Genomic DNA, 15890 nt, shown 5'->3' with positions numbered 1-15890 from the left:
CACACTCACACTCACACTCACTCACACACTCACACTCACACACTCACACACACTCACACTCACACTCACACTCACACTCACACACACACTCACACACACTCACACTCACACACTCACACTCACACTCTCACACTCACACACTCACACTCACACTCACGCTCACACACTCACACACTCACACTCACACACTCACACACTCACACACTCACACACTCACATTCACACTCACACACTCACTCACACGCACACACTCACTCACACACTCACACACTCACACTCACACACACTCACACTCACACACTCTCACACTCACACACACTCACACGCACACACTCACACACTCACACTCACACACTCATACTCACACTCACACTCACACTCACACACACACACTCACACTCACACACTCACACTCACACTCACACTCACACTCACACTCACACACTCACACACTCACACTCACACACACACTCACACTCAGGGCTCTGGGACTGGCACCTCCCGGCTCCTTCTGCTGCCCCTCCCCGGTGTCCCCTCACTGGGGACAGTCCCCTGGGTGTCCCTTGGTGTCCCTCTGCTGGTCAGCCCCGTTCAGCCCCGTTCAGCCCCGCTCAGCCCCGTTCAGCCCCGCTCAGCCCCGCTCAGCCCCGTTCAGCCCCGGTCAGCCCCGTTCAGCCCCGCTCAGTCCCGCTCAGTCCCGCTCAGCCCCGCTCAGCCCCGGTCAGTCCCGGTCAGTCCCGGTCAGTCCCGGTCAGCCCCGCTCAGCCCCGGTCAGTCCCGCTCAGCCCCGCTCAGCCCCGTTCAGCCCCGCTCAGCCCCGTTCAGCCCCGCTCAGCCCCGCTCAGCCCCGCTCAGCCCCGGTCAGTCCCGCTCAGCCCCGCTCAGTCCCGCTCAGCCCCGCTCAGCCCCGGTCAGTCCCGGTCAGCCCCGGCACAAACGGTTAACAGGGCCCGGCTGCCCCGTGGCTCCTCCCGGTCCCTCCCCGCGGGCCGGCCCCGGTCACGGCCCGACCGCCCAGCCCCAGCCCCAGCCCCAGCCCCGACCTTCGCCGCCGCCCAGCCCGGTTACACCGGCCGGGACACCGGGAGCGACACAACCGGACGGGACACCGGGAGCACCGGAGTCCCGAAACACTCCCGAGACACCGGCGGTACCGGGGATACCGGCGGTCCCGGGCCATGATCTGCGGCAGGAGGGCGCGTCCCGCCGCCGAGCAGCTCCGAGCCCCGTCCGACGGTGCCGGTGGCTGCCGCCGGCCCGGGAGAGCCCTGAAGAAAATGGGTGAGTCCGGGGGGAACCGGGCAGGAACCGCGGCGGGGATGGGGCAGGGGGGTCCGGGAGGGTCCCCGAGGTTGTTGGGGACCCCTGTGACAGGAACAGGTCCCCATGGCTGGGATGGGTCCCCAGGGACGGAAGGGTCCCCCAAGCAGGGAGGGGTCCCCAAAATATCTGTGCACGGCCCCAGCCTTTGGGGGACAGCAGGGTCGGGGTTTGGCCACATCACAGGGGACAGGAGCGCCCCTGCTCAGGGCATTTGCTGTCCCCAAGGCTCGGGTGCCACTCCCCAACACCGTGCCTCAGTTTCCCCTGGCACAGGGGGCACAGGGGGCCCGCCAGGGTGGGAGCAGCAGGAAGGGGCAGGGCTGGCCCTGTGCCCCCAGCCTTGGACATGGGGCTGTGTGTCTGGAGCTGCTGCAGCTCCGTGTGTCCGTGTGTCCGTGTGTCTGTGTGTCCTTGCACCCATCTGTCCCTGTACCTCTATATCCACACATCCACATGTCCATCTGTCCCTGCACCTCTATATCCACACATCCATGTGTCCATCTGTCCTTCTTCCTCTATATCCACACATCCATGTGTCCGTCTGTCCCTGCACCTCTATATCCATGCATGTCTGTCTGTCCCTGCCTCCTGGCACCCGTGTGTCCATGCCTCTCCTGGGCAGTGTCTGGGAGCACCCACCCCCATGTCCATGCATGTCCATGTGTCTGTCTGTGCCTCCCAATGCTCGTGCACCCACGTTCCCACATGTCTGTGTGTCCTGCAGCAGTGCATCCATGTGGATCCATGCATTCCTGCATCCTGTCAGTGCATCCCTTTGTCCACTGTGACTGAACACCTGTGTCCATGCACCTGTGCATGCACCCACCCTCCTGAATGTCCGTGTGTCTGTCTGTCCTTCCATCAGCAGATCCCCATGGATCCACACATCCCTGCGTCTCTGTATCCATCACCCACGTGTCCTTGTGTCTGTGCACCCACAAACCTGTGCCCATGGATCTGATATTCCTGTGCCCATCCCTGTGCCCATGGACCTGTATCCATGTGTCCATCCCAGTGCCCATGGATCTGACATTCCATGTGCCCATGGATCTGATATTTCCTGTGCCCATGGACCTGTATCCATGTGTCCATCCCTGTGCCCATGGATCTCACATTCCTCGTGCCCACAGACCTGTATCTATGTGTCCCTACATCCCTGTGCCCATGGATATGACATTTCCTGTGCCCACAGACCTGACATTCCATGTGCCCACAGATCTGACATTCTTGTGCCCATCCTGGTGCCCACAGATCCGACATTGCCTGTGCCCATGGACCTGACATTCCCCGTGCCCACAGATCTGACATTCCATGTGCCCATCCCTGTGCCCATGGACCTGTATCCGTGTAACAATCTCTGTGCCCATGGATCTGACATTCCATGTGCCCATCCCTGTGCCCATGGATCTGACATTCCTGTGCCCATCCCTATGCCCATGGAGCTGTATCCACATGTCCATCCCTATATCCATGTGCCCATCCCTATATCCATGTCCATCCCTGTATCCACGTGCCCATCCCTATGCCCATGTGCCCCCAGATCCCTGCAGCCCCATGTTTGTGTCCCCATGTCCCCATACCCTCTGTCCTGCACCTCGGGCAGGATGTGACCGTGCAGGGGGTGCTGGCAGCTGTGGCCGTGTCCCCGAGGCCACGGTGGCTCACGGTGTCCCCAGAGCCCCCAGACCACCCTTTGCCAGCCCAGGAGTGGAATCTCCATCCAGAGCAGGACGTGGCCACTGGAGATCATGGGAATGGCTGCCAAAACAATAAAGGGAGGAAATAACCATGCTGAGAACAGATGGAAAAATCCTGGCTGAGTGAGGCGTGGGCCTGCCAGTCCCCTGAGGCCACCCTGTCATTGTTCCCAGCCTGAGCTCTGCTGCTGGCACTGTCCTGGCACTCTCCATGCAGGATCTGGGCAGCTTTGCTGGGATTTGGCAGCTGGGCTGTGTCCCTGCTGTGCCCTGAACAGCCACACTGGGCTCCACGGGGGCCCAGGGCAGTGACATGTCCTGTCTGTCCTCTCCTGCCTGTCCTGTCCCATCCCATTATCTCATTCCCATTCCCATTCCCATTCCCATTCCAACCTGTTTGTTCCACCACATCCCATCTGCTCTGTCCCATCCCATCTGCCTCATCTTGTCCCTGCCCACCCTGTCCCATCCTGTCCAGTCCTACTTGTTCCCATCTTGTCCCATCTTGTCCCATCTGCATTGTCACATTGTGTCATTCACGTCCCACCCCATCAGCCTCTCCTGTCCATCTCACCCTGTCCTGTGCCATCCCATGGATCCCATCCCATGGATCCCATCCCATCCCATCCCATCCCATCCCATCCCATCCCATCCCATCCCTCCTCTCCCATTTGTCCCACGCCATCCCACAGGATACAGATGTGCACCCAGATGTGCACCAATCCCCCCCAGCCTGTGCCCCCAGAGCCCCCAGAGCCCCCAGTGCCCCCCGTGCCCGCGGTATCCCAGGGCTGTCCCCGCAGGGCTGACGGAGGATGAGGATGTGCAGCGGATGCTCCAGGGGTCGCTGCTGTGGAAGGTGAAGGCCCGGGGGGGCTCCAGGGCGCGGCTGTTCCGCCTGCAGGAGGACGGGGTCACCGTGTGCTTCGAGGGACGGTTCCGGCGCGCCCGCGCCCCCCGGAGCTGTGAGTGCTGCCACTGTCACTGCCACTGTCACTGTCCCCAGAGGTGTGAGTGCTGCCACTGTCACTGTCCCCAGAGGTGTGAGTGCTGCCACTGTCACTGTCACTGTCACTGTCACTGTCCCACACCGGAGCTGTGAGTCCTGCCATTGTCCCACGGGGCTTGGGGACACCAGACATAGCCAGAGCTGCCACCAGCTGCAGGGAACAGGAGCTGGGCACTGCCCCAGACCCATCCCTACTCCCCACCTAGGACCTGACCCTTATCCAGACCCCACCTGGGACCCCGATCCCAATCCAGGACCTCGTCCACAGCCTTGGGTCTGGATTCCCACACAGAATCCAGATATGGACATGTCCATGTGAGACCCAGACCCCAACCCAGGACCCCCACCTGGAATCCAGACCCTACCCCAGGACCCAGATCCATTCCCAGCACCCAGAACCCCCCTGGATCCTGAGCACAGCCCAGTTCCCAGACCCCCACCCAACACCTGGATCCCCACTCAGAACCCAGACCCCTCCGTGAGTTCCAGGACCCAGATCCCAGCCCAGACCCAAATCCCGCAGTGAGAACCAGGGGATTCCCACTCCTGGGACATGGAACTCCACAATCCAGACCCCACCTGTGCCCCAGATTCCTGCCTGGGTCCCCACCTGTGACCTGGACCCAGACATCCCCCCTCACTCAGACCCCAGCTGAGGACCCAGACCCCAACCCTGCACCCCAATCCTGGGCTCCAGACCCTCACCTGAGCTGAATCCAACCCAGAATGGGGACCCCCACCCAATACCGGCCCTCCAGCACCCTTCACCCAGCGGCTCCCAGAGCCTTCCAACCCTTCCCAGTGCCTCCCAGTACATGGGGCTGGGAGAGCCCCCACCCTTCCCCATCCCCCCGAGGTCCCGTCCCCATCCCGGCCAGACTTTGTCCCCCTCCCCGGTGTCACCCATCCGGGACGGGTGCCCGGGGCACGGCGGCTCCGTCCCCTCCCTGGCAGTGTCCCCGTGCCCATCCCCGCGGGGACAGCGGCTCCTGGCGCGCCTGGGATTAGCGGGATAAGCCCGGCAGCGGCACCGAGCGGGGCCCGGCCTCATGCCAGGGGTGTCTGTCTGTCCCGGGGAGTGTCTGTCTGTCCCGGGGGGTGTGTGTCTGTCCCGGGGGGTGTGTGTCTGTCCCGGGAGGTGTGTGTCTGTCCCGGGGGGTGTCGGTCTGTCTCGGGGGGTGTGTGTCTGTCCCGGGGGTGTCTGTCTGTCCCGGGGGTGTCTGTCTGTCCCGGGGAGTGTCTGTCTGTCTCAGGGGTGTCTGTCCGTCAGCAGCCAGGGTGTCTGTCCGTCCCGGGGGATGTCTGTCCGTCCCGGGGGTGTCTGTCTGTCCTGGGGAGGTGTCTGTCCTTCCCAGGGGTGTCTGTCCATCAGCAGCCAGGGTGTCTGCCCATCCCAGGGGGTGTCTGTCCGTCCCGGGGGGTGTCTGTCTGTCAGCAGCTGGGGTGTTTGTCCTTCCTGGGGGGTGTCTGTCCGTCCCAGGGGCTGTCTGTCTGTCCTGCGGGGTGTCTGTCCATCCCGGGGGGCATCTGTCTGTCCCGTGGGGTGTCTGTCCGTCAGCACCCAGGGTGTCTGTCTGACCCGGGGGGTGTCTGTCCGTCCCGGGGGGTGTCTGTCCATCAGCAGAACGGGGTGTCCCGCAGGATGCTGGCAGGTGTCTGACCCGCCCGCTGTCCCCCCCGTCCCCGCAGTCTCGGTGGCGCTGATCGAGGCCGTGCGCGAGGGTCGCCGCTCCGAGGGGCTGCGCAAGCACGGCGCCGCCTTCCCCGAGCGCCACTGCTTCAGCCTGGCCTTCAAGGGCTGCCGCAAGAACCTGGACCTGGCAGCCCGAGGGGAGGAGGACGCCCGGCACTGGGTGCAGGGGCTGGGCAAGCTGATGGGGAGGCTGCAGGCCATGAGCCAGATGGAGAAGCTCGACCAGTATCCTTGGAGGAGGGGCTGGGGACAGGGTGGGTATGTGGGATATAATGCCAATATTGCCAGATGGAAAGTGCCTGGGCTCGTCTGGCCCTTGCTGCTTGACCAAGGGCGGCAGCCGTGGTGGTTTCACCTCAGAGACACCTTTGGCTGGCTGGATGCTGCAGCAAAAGTGAGGGTGCCACCTCAGGGGTCTCTTCCCTGACTGATCCATCCCCAGGATGGAGCTGCCCCACGTTGGGCGCCAATATATTGGAATTAAATGACAATATAGCTGGATGGGACATGCCTGGGCTCGTCTGGCCCTTGCTGCTTGACCAAGGGCAGCAGGTGTGGTGGTTTCACCTCAGAGACACCTTTGGCTAAGCTGGATGCTGCCGCTGGCGCTTGGAACAAGTCCAGGCATGCAGGAGCTCAGGTTTACCTCTGGTGGAAAGGCTTTAGGCGAGGTGAAGGAAAAGGACACGGGTCCTGCTGGAGGGTTTCGATCCAGAGTTTTTTTCCCTGCCCTCAGGCCTCTGAATGCTGCAACAGCTCCAACAGAACAAGAACTGTGTGGTTGCTGTGACTTTTAAACCCAGGGAGAGGGGGAGGGAAAGGGTAGGGAGACACCAACCAGGTAAGGAGGTGGAAGTGTCAGGGGACAAGTGACACCTGGATGGCTCAATGTCCCCCAGGGTTGAGAGGCATCTTTTGAACTCTGCCAATCACACGATGCCCTTGCTGGCATACCGAGATTGGCTGACAGCTCTCAGCAGGTAGCAAGGGAGGGGAAGGGAGAGGGTGTTGGCACACCTGGGGGAGGAACTGGGATAGCTGAAACAGGCTATTCCATCACACTGCAACAGGTGGGGATGGCTGTGGGTGACTCTGAGAGGTTTCCTTAGCCCGGTGCAGTTGGATCCATGGGGTCCTGCAGCGAGCAGACAGGAACAAGGACAACAAGATGTCCTTCCGGGAGGTGAAGAGCATGCTGAGGATGCTCAACATCGACATGGACGATGTCTACGCCTCCAAGCTCTTCAAGGTACCTGAGCTGCACCACCCAGTGGCTCCTTCTCTGCATTTCCCAGCACAGAGAGCTGACAAACTCCTGACACCAAAGCCACCAAGGGCTGGGTCCCACCAGGAGCACGTGGTGGAGAGGGGTGAGGTTGGCTGAGCTGTCCCAGCCACTGCTCTGTGTGTCCCCAAGGTGGGACATTTCTCCTCCATGGAGAGCTGCTCCTCAGGGCATCTCCCACACGTGGACGTGTGGATGCGTGGGTATAGAGGAACAAGGACAGATGGACACATGGATGTGTGGATATAGAGGTGCAGGGACAGATGGACATGTGGATGTGTGGACATGGGGACAGGGCACGTCCCTTGGGGATGGTGAGGATGGGCAGGTGGTGGACTTCCACATCTCATGGGTGGTATGATGCCAGTTCTGCTATGAATGTGTAGATATAGAGGCACAAGGACAGAAACTGAGGCACGGGGCTCTGCTCTGCTCCATCCCAGAGTGGGGGCTCAGGGGGCTCTGGCAGGGGGATCAGTGGGCACAGGACTCACCCCACTCACCCTGCCCGCTCCAGGGACAGGCAGAACAAGGCAAGGGGTGGCTGTACCCCGTCCCCACAGGCAGGGGACAGTCCCTGAGGCTGGGCTGTGCCACCAGGAGTGCGACCACTCGGGCAACGAGCGGCTGGAGGGCCGGGAGCTGGAGGAGTTCTGCCGGCGGCTGCTGCGGCGCCCCGAGCTCGAGGAGCTCTTTGGGCGCTACTCGGGAGAGGACCGGGTGCTGTCGGCCGAGGAGCTGCAGGATTTCCTGAGGGACCAGGGCGAGGAGAGCAGCCTGCGCCAGGCCCGCGCCATCATCCGCACCCACGAGCTCAACGACAAGGGTGAGGTGTGGGATCGTGGGGTGGGCGCTCATGGATGTAGGGATGGGGCTCTGATTTGGGGTATCACCACCCCAAATGGGTATGGGGTCCTGCAAGGTTTCTACACTGTCCTGGTACCCATTCCCAGTGTCAACCATCCAACACATGGCCTGGCTGGCACCTGGTGGATGTGACACCATGGGGACAGGGCACGTCCCTTGGGGATGGTGAGGATGGGCAGGTGGTGGACTTCTGTGTCTTAGGGGTGGTGTGATGCCAGCTCTGGCATGAATGTGACACTGCTGAGGGACTTTTGTCCTCCTCAGGTGCCACCATGGCAGGTGCAGGGTGAGCACAGCTCTAGGGGACATCATGGTGGGGATGAAGGAGCTCCATGTAGTACCCTTAAGGCAGATGTGGCACTGATGGAGGACATCAGATGGGAGATGGGACACAAAGGGGACCTCCCCTGAGTGCTACAGTGCCAGGTCAGGGTGACACAGCACTGGGAGGACAGAGGGCATCAGGGTGAGGACAGGGAACCTCCACAGCTCATGGGTGTCACCATGCCACATCCAGAGTGAATGTGGCACCAGCAGTTTGGGTGACATCAGGATGGAGATGAGACACACTTACACATCTCCTGGGTGCCACAGTGCCAGGTCAGGGACGAACATGGCACCTCCAAGTGACACCTGCCACTGTGTCCCACAGCCAAGCAGCAGGACCTGATGATGCTGGATGGTTTCATGATGTACCTGCTGTCAGCTGCTGGGGACATCCTCAACCAGGAGCACACCAAGGTGCACCAGGACATGAGCCAGCCCCTGAGCCACTACTTCATCTCCTCGTCCCACAACACCTACCTGACCCGCAATCAGGTCGGCGGCAGCAGCAGCACCGAGGCCTATGTCAGGTGTGTGTGTCCTGGGGCCAGACGGACAGATGGACACATGGGTGTGTGGATATAGAGGTACAGGGACAGATGGACGTGTGGGTGTGTGGATAGAGAGGAACAAGGACAGATGGACACATGGGTGTGTGGATATAGAGGTACAGGGACAGATGGACACATGGGTGTGTGGATATAGAGGTACAGGGACAGATGGACACATGGGTGTGTGGATATAGAGGAACAAGGACAGATGGACACGTGGGTGTGTGGATATAGAGGAACAAGGACAGAGGAATAGACGGACACGTGGGTATGTGGATATCGAGGTGCAGAGACAGACGGACATGTGGATGTGTGGATATAGAAGTACAGGGACAGATGGGTGGGAGGACACACGGACACAGGGACACACAGCCACAGGGACACACGGACACAGGGACACAGGACACACAGCAGCTCCCGTGGCCCCAGGGCACAGGGCTGACCGGTGCCGGTGTGTGCAGGGCGCTGCGGGCCGGGTGCCGCTGTGTGGAGCTGGACTGCTGGGAGGGCCCGGACGGGGAACCTGTGGTGTACCACGGGCACACCCTCACCTCCAAAATCCTCTTCCGAGACGTCATCGAGAGCATCCGCGACTCCGCCTTCGAGGTGACACTGGGCAGGAGCCCTGGGGGTGCCTGGTGCCCGGTGCAGACTGTGGAGTGTGGAGTGTGGGGTGTGGGGTGCCCGGTGCAGAGTGTGGAGTGTGGAGTGTACAGTGCCCGGGGCTCAGTGCTGAGTATGGAGTGTGGGGTGCCTGGTGCCCGGTGCTGAGTGTGGGGTGCCCGGTGCTGAGTGTGGAGTGTGAAGTGCCTGGTGCCCAGTGCTGAGTATGGAGCGTGGAGTGTGGGGTGCCCGGTGCCCAGTGCTGACTGTGGGGTGCCCGATGTTGAGTGTGGAGTGTGGGGTGCCTGGTGCTCAGTGCCCGCTACCCAGTGCTGAGTGTGGAGTGTAGGGTGCCCAGTGCCCGTTGCTGAGTGTGGAGTGTGGGGTGCCTGGTGCTTGGTGCCCAGTGCTGAGTGTGGTGTGCCCAGTGACCGGTGCCCAGTGCTGAGTGTGGAGTGTGGGGTGTGAGGTGTCCAGTGCCTGGTGCTGAGTGTGGGGTGTAGGGGTGCCCGGTGCCTGGTACCTGGTGCCCAGTGCTGAGGGCTGCCCTCCCCATGCCCAGAAATCGCCCTACCCCGTCATCCTGTCCCTGGAGAACCACTGCGGGCTGGAGCAGCAGGCCACCATGGCCCGGCACATGAAGGCCATCCTTGGGGACAGGCTGCTGACACAGCCCCTGCAGGGACAGGACCCCCACGAGCTCCCCTCACCAGAGGTAAGGCCACCCGTGTGCCACCACCACGGCGTCCCCGTGTCCCCTCCGAGCCCTGAGCTCGCACCTGCCCTCTGCAGCAGCTGAAGGAGAAGATCCTGGTGAAGGGCAAGAAGCTGCCAGAGCTGTGGCAGGAGCCACGGGGTGTCACCTCCCTTCTGGACCCCGAGGAGGAGGAAGAGGAAGAGGAGGAAGAAGAGGAGGAGAAAGTGCAAGAGAGAAGCCCCCGGCGGGTGAGAGACTTCCCCAGGGATGTGGTTTTGGGGGACCATGGAATCCTGGTGGTCCTGATGGATCAGAGCATGCTGGTGGTTTTGGGGGACCATGGAATCCTGGTGGTCCTGGATCAGAGCATCCTGGTGGTTTTGGGGGATCACAGGATCTTGGTGGTCCTGATGGATCAGAGCATGCTGGTGGTTTTGGGGGACCATGGAATCCTGGTGGTCCTGGTGGATCAGAGCACCCTGGTGGTGCCAGGGCATCCTGGGGCTGTCCCAGGTGGGCACTGCCAGCTCTGCCATGCCCCCTGCAGCCCTGCTCTCTCCTCTTTCAGTCGCTGCAGTCACTGCAGGAGATCAAACCTCTGCAGGTGGGTGATGCTGGAGCTGGGGGGGCTGACGGGGTGGGTGCTGTGGGGGTGATGAGTGACTGTCAGAGGGGACAGAGCTTGGGGACTCCTCAGCTGTGCCTCCCTCTTCCTGTTTCTGGGGTTTCCAACACTTTGATTTCTCTGTCACCTCAAGTTCTCCATCATGTTGGGCCTTCATCACATCCAGGGTGACCTCTTGGGGTTGGCATCACTTTGGGGTCTCTGTCACCTCAAGTATCCCATCCTCTTGGGGTACCCATCACCTCAGGGTCTCCAGCACTCTGGGGTCTCCTTCATCTTGGGGTCTGGAACATCTTGGGCTGTCCATTCCCTTGGGTTGTCCAGGTTCTCAACCTCCTTGGGTTCCCCATCAGCCCTGGGTCCATCACTCCATTGCCTGGGGTTCTGCACCCCTTTGGGGTCTCTGCCACCTCAAGAATTTATCCTTTTGGGGTGCTCATCACCTCAGGGTCTCCAGCACTTTGGAGTCTCCTTCATCTTGGGGTCTGTAACATCTTGGGCTGTCCATCCCCTTGGGTTCTCCATGACTTCAGGTTCTCAACCTCCTTGGGTTCCCCCAAGCCCCTGGTTCATCACTCCATTGCCTGGGGTTCTGCACCACCTTGGGGTCTCTGTCACCTCAAGTGTTCCATCCTCTTGGGGTCTCCAGCACTTCGGGATCTCCCTCATCTTTGCATGTGTAACATCTCGGGCTGTCCATCCCCTTGGGTTCTCCAGGTTCTCAACCTGCTTGGGTTCCCCATCAGCCCCAGGTCCATCACTCCTGGGGTTCTGCACCACTTTGGGTTCTCCACAGCCCTGGGGGTCTCAGCACTCAGCACTAGCAGGGCAGGGGGTCTCAGATGGCACCAAGGCCAGCTTGTCCCTGTGGCTCCTGCAGGCCAAGGACGCATCGCAGGTGTCCCCAGAGCTGTCGGCGCTGGTCGTGTACTGCCAGGCTGTGCCCTTCCCCGGGCTGGCCCAGGCCCTGCGCCACCCCCAGCCCTGCCACGTGTCCTCCTTCAGCGAGAGGAAGGCTCGGAAGCTCATCAAGGAAGCAGGTGAGGGCCACCAGATGGGGACAGGGTGGGGACAGGGTGGGTCCCCATTCCTGAGTCACTGGGATGCAGGATGGGCTGGGAATGATGGGCTCGGTCTCTAGGGTGGCTCCATGAGGGGTCAGGGCCATGCTGGTCTCACCCAGGGTACCCTGGATGGGTGGGACTGGGGTCTGCTGGCAGGGCCTGAGGCCAGGGATGGGGTCACACAAACAGGATAAAGGTCTGGGATCAGGATTTGGGATGTGGCATCTGGGTCCAGGATCTGGGGATGGGAATAAGGTCTGGGTCAGAGTCCAGAACTGAAGTCTGGGGTCAGGGTCAGAATCTGAGGTCAGGGCCTGAGATTAAGATCTGAGTCAGGTTTTGGGTGTTCAGGGTCTGGGGGCCAGGGTCAGTGTCTGGAGTCAAGGATTAGGATCTGGGTCAGGGCTTGGGGCTGGGAATAAGGTCTGGGTCAGAGCCCAGGGACTGAAGTGTGGGGTCAAGGGCTTGGGGTCAGGGTCAGGGTCAGAATCTGAGGTTAGGCAGGGCCTGAGATTAAGATCTGAGTCAGTGCTCAGGGTCTGGGGTTTAGGGTCAGTCCAGGGTCTGGAGTTAAGGGTTAGGATCAGTGTCAGGGCATAGGCTTGAGGGTCTTGGTTTGGAGCCTGAGGTCCAAGGATCAGGGTCAGGGTCTGGGTTCCATGGTCAAGGTCCAGGGTCAGGGGTCTAAAGTCCAAGAGTGGGGTCAAGATCATGATCAGGGGTCAGAGGTTTGGGGTCAGGGGTCCAAGGTCAAGGTCCAGGTTTGGGGTCTGGTTTCAGGGTCATAGGTCAGGCTGTCCCACCCATCTGGGCAGGCTCTGTGTCCTTGGGCCCCTCAGCCTCTGTAGGGACCCCCAGCAGCCCCCCTGAGCCGTGTCCCCCTCCCCAGGCCCAGCCCTGGTCCGGTACAACGCCCGCCAGCTCAGCCGCGTGTACCCGCTGGGGCTCAAGATGAACTCTGCCAACTACAACCCCCAGGAGATGTGGAACGCTGGCTGCCAGCTGGGTGAGACCCCAGTCCCCCTGACCTGGCACCCATCCCTGGAGGTGTCACCCACCCCTGACAGCCCATCCTGCTGTCCCCACAGTGGCCCTGAACTTCCAGACGCCGGGCTATGAGATGGACCTGAACGCCGGGCGCTTCCTGCCCAACGGGCGCTGTGGCTACGTCCTGAAACCGCCCTGCCTGCACTGCCCCCCCAGAGAGGGCTCCCGGCGCCTGGCCCTGCACATCAGGGTGAGGACACGCCACCAGCCTGTCCCCAGGGCCAGCTGAGTGCCACCCACATCCCTGCGGGGTCACATCCGTGACATTCCAATGGCTATGTGGGTGCCACCCGCGTCTTTTCGCAGGTGACACAAACCCTGTCCCCATATTCAGCTGGTATCAGCTATGTCCCTTCTCTGAGATGGCATCAGCCACCTGCCTCCTCCTCATCCCATCCTGACTGTGCCACCCATGACACTTCTGGGTGACACCAACCCTGTCCCCAAATCCCGCTGGTATCAGCCATGTCCCTTCTCTGAGATGGCATCAGCCACCTCCTTCCTCCCCACCATGTCCCCAATCCCAGCCAAGTGCCACCCACATCTCTTCTCCTGAGGACCCAGCCACATGTCACTCATGTTCCTTCTCCTGTGTGGTACCAACAATGTCCCTCCTCTTCACCCCATCCTCACTCCTGGCTGGGGGACATCCCCTTCTGGGGACACCACCTTGTCCCCAGTCATGTGTCATCTTCTCCCGGATGGCACCAGCCATCTCCCTCCTCCTCACCCCATCCCCACTCCTGACTGTGCCCCCCATGACACTTCAGGGGGACACCAACCCTGTCCCCAAATCCAGCTGGTATCAGCTATGTCCCTTCTCTGAGATGGCATCAGCCACCATGTCCCCAATCCCAGCCAAGTGCCACCCACATTCCTTCTCCTGAGGACCCAGCCACATGTCACTCATGTCCCTTCTCCTGTGTGGTACCAACCATATCCCTCCCCTTCACCTGATCCCCACTCCTGGCAGAGTGCCATCCCTTTCTGGGGGACACCGCCTTGTCCCTTCTCCTGGATGGCACCAGCCACCTCCCTCCTCCTCATCCCATCCTGACCGTGCCACCCATGACACGTCTGGGTGACGCCACCCTGTCCCCAAACCCAGCTGCCGTCAGCCACTGGGTGGCATCAGCCACCTCCCTCCTTTCACCGTGTCCCCAGCCCCAGCCAAGTGCCACCCAGGTCCCTTCTGGGGACACCCACATGTCCCCTGTGCCCAGGTGATCACAGCCCAGCAGCTGCCCAAGCTCAACAGGGACAAGGGCAGCTCCATCGTGGATCCCTTCGTGCGCGTGGAGATCCACGGGGTCCCGGCCGACTGCGCCAAGCAGCAAACCCACCACAAGCTCAACAACGGTGAGTGGGGTCACCTGGGCACACTGGGGACACCCTGAGCACCGTGGGGACATCCAGTCACAACCCCATTACTGCCCAAATCCCAGCAATGCCCAAGGACAAGCCAGGGTTCCTCAGGGCACCCTGATCCCTGCAGACACCCCATGGAACCTGATCTCCAGGGGTGCTCCAGGACACCCAGGGTTCCTCAGGACACCTCAGGGCACCCTGATCCATGGAACCTGATCTCCAGGGGTGCTCCAGGACACCCAGGGTTCCTCAGGACACCTCAGGGCACCCTGATCCAGGGACACCTTGATGCCAGGGGCACCCTAATCCCCGTGAGGGACATGGGCACCCACAGCCCAGCACTCACTGCCAGTTGAAGCAGTGCCCAGCACATCCCAGTCCCCTCCCCAGCACAGCCAGATTTCCACCAGTGGCAGGGTCCATCATGTCCCAGTTCTCCCAGTGCTGCTCCCTCATGGTCCCCAGTACACCCAGCCCAAGCCCAGTGTGATCCCCATCCCCCCAGCACACCCCAGTACAGCCCCAGTATAACCCCCATTCTCCCAGTATGGTCCAGCCCAGCCCCAGTATAACCTCCATTGCCCCAGTACACTCCATCACGGCCCCAGTATGACCCCAATACCCCCAGTATGACCCCCTTTTTCCCGATACACTCCACCCAGCCCCAGTATGACCCCCATTCCCCCAGTACAGCCCCAGTATGACCCCCATTCCCCCATTACAGCCCCAGTATGACCCCCATTCCCCCAGTACAGCCCCAGTATGACCCCCATTCCCCCAGTACAGCCCCAGTATGACCCCCATTCCCCCAGTACACTGCACCACAGCCCCAGTACGACGCCCTTTTCCCCAGTAGTCCCCACTGTAGTCCCAGCATCACCCCCATCCCCACACCCCCCAGTGCAGCACGGCAGCGCAGCGGGGCAGGGGCAGTGCCCGGGCTCCTGCCGGTCCCCGCCGGTCCCCGGTGGCCCCACCCAGCTCCCGCCGGTGCCTCAGGTTTCAACCCGCGCTGGGAGGAGACGCTGCGGTTCCAGCTGCGGGTGCCCGAGCTGGCCCTGGTGCGCTTCGTGGTGGAGGATTACGACAGCACCTCCTGCAACGACTTCGTGGGGCAGTTCACGCTGCCCCTGCCCAGCATGCGCCAAGGTGGGGGCAAGTGCCACCCTGGGGGGACGCGGGGACAGCCCCTGGCACGGGCTGAGCCCCCTGTGTGTCCCCAGGGTACCGCCACATCCACCTGCTCTCCAAGGATGGCACCTCCCTGGCCCCTGCCACGCTGTTCGTGCACGTTCGAGCCAAGAGCCTGTGAGGGAGCACAGCTGGGACAGCCTGGTGTCCCCATGGAGGTGCCAGGGGGACATTGTGGCTGTGAGGGAGCACAGCAGGGACAGCCTGGTGTCCCCATGGAGGTGCCCATGGGGGACATTGTGGCTGTGGGGGGGACAATAGGCTCCTCCATGAGTGGGGACAGCCTGAGGACACTGCTCACCCAGTCTGTGGCTCCCCTACCCAGTGCCACCCACTGGTGTCCCACTCCTGTCCTTGAGGGGACAGAGATGCTGTGACAACCAGGATTGGGCCAACAACCAGCACAGCCTCACGGGGGTGACATGGGTGACAACAACCAGCAAATCTCACCAGCTTTGGCCACGTTTGGTCCCCACCCCTCTCTTGGAGTGCAAGGATGGTGCCATCACCACCCTGGAGTCCCTGAGGGGACCCTGCCACCACACA

General features: G+C 61.7%; 1 protein-coding gene across 1 annotated transcript in view; it reads left to right on the top strand.

The window, feature by feature from the left end:
- The first annotated feature begins 1093 nt into the window (after positions 1-1093).
- PLCD3 (phospholipase C delta 3) overlaps positions 1094-15890 on the top strand; it is a 15498-nt gene continuing 701 nt past the window's right edge. Inside the window, exons 1-16 of the mRNA XM_059489361.1 lie at positions 1094-1281; positions 3824-3985; positions 5719-5947; positions 6842-6971; positions 7608-7833; positions 8527-8728; positions 9211-9355; positions 9915-10067; positions 10145-10297; positions 10618-10653; positions 11555-11714; positions 12628-12744; positions 12827-12926; positions 13921-14144; positions 15153-15302; positions 15377-15502. Of these exons, the coding sequence (XP_059345344.1) occupies positions 1179-1281; positions 3824-3985; positions 5719-5947; positions 6842-6971; positions 7608-7833; positions 8527-8728; positions 9211-9355; positions 9915-10067; positions 10145-10297; positions 10618-10653; positions 11555-11714; positions 12628-12744; positions 12827-12926; positions 13921-14144; positions 15153-15302; positions 15377-15465 (2379 nt within the window). The 5' untranslated portion in view covers positions 1094-1178 and the 3' untranslated portion in view covers positions 15466-15502. The remainder of the gene's footprint in view (positions 1282-3823; positions 3986-5718; positions 5948-6841; positions 6972-7607; positions 7834-8526; positions 8729-9210; positions 9356-9914; positions 10068-10144; positions 10298-10617; positions 10654-11554; positions 11715-12627; positions 12745-12826; positions 12927-13920; positions 14145-15152; positions 15303-15376; positions 15503-15890) is intronic.

This window comes from Ammospiza nelsoni, chromosome 26, assembly GCF_027579445.1.
Source record: "Ammospiza nelsoni isolate bAmmNel1 chromosome 26, bAmmNel1.pri, whole genome shotgun sequence".
Classification (NCBI taxonomy): Eukaryota; Metazoa; Chordata; class Aves; order Passeriformes; family Passerellidae; genus Ammospiza; species Ammospiza nelsoni.
The sequence above is the reverse complement of the archived record's forward strand: the minus strand, read 5'-3'. Positions and strand labels throughout refer to the sequence as shown.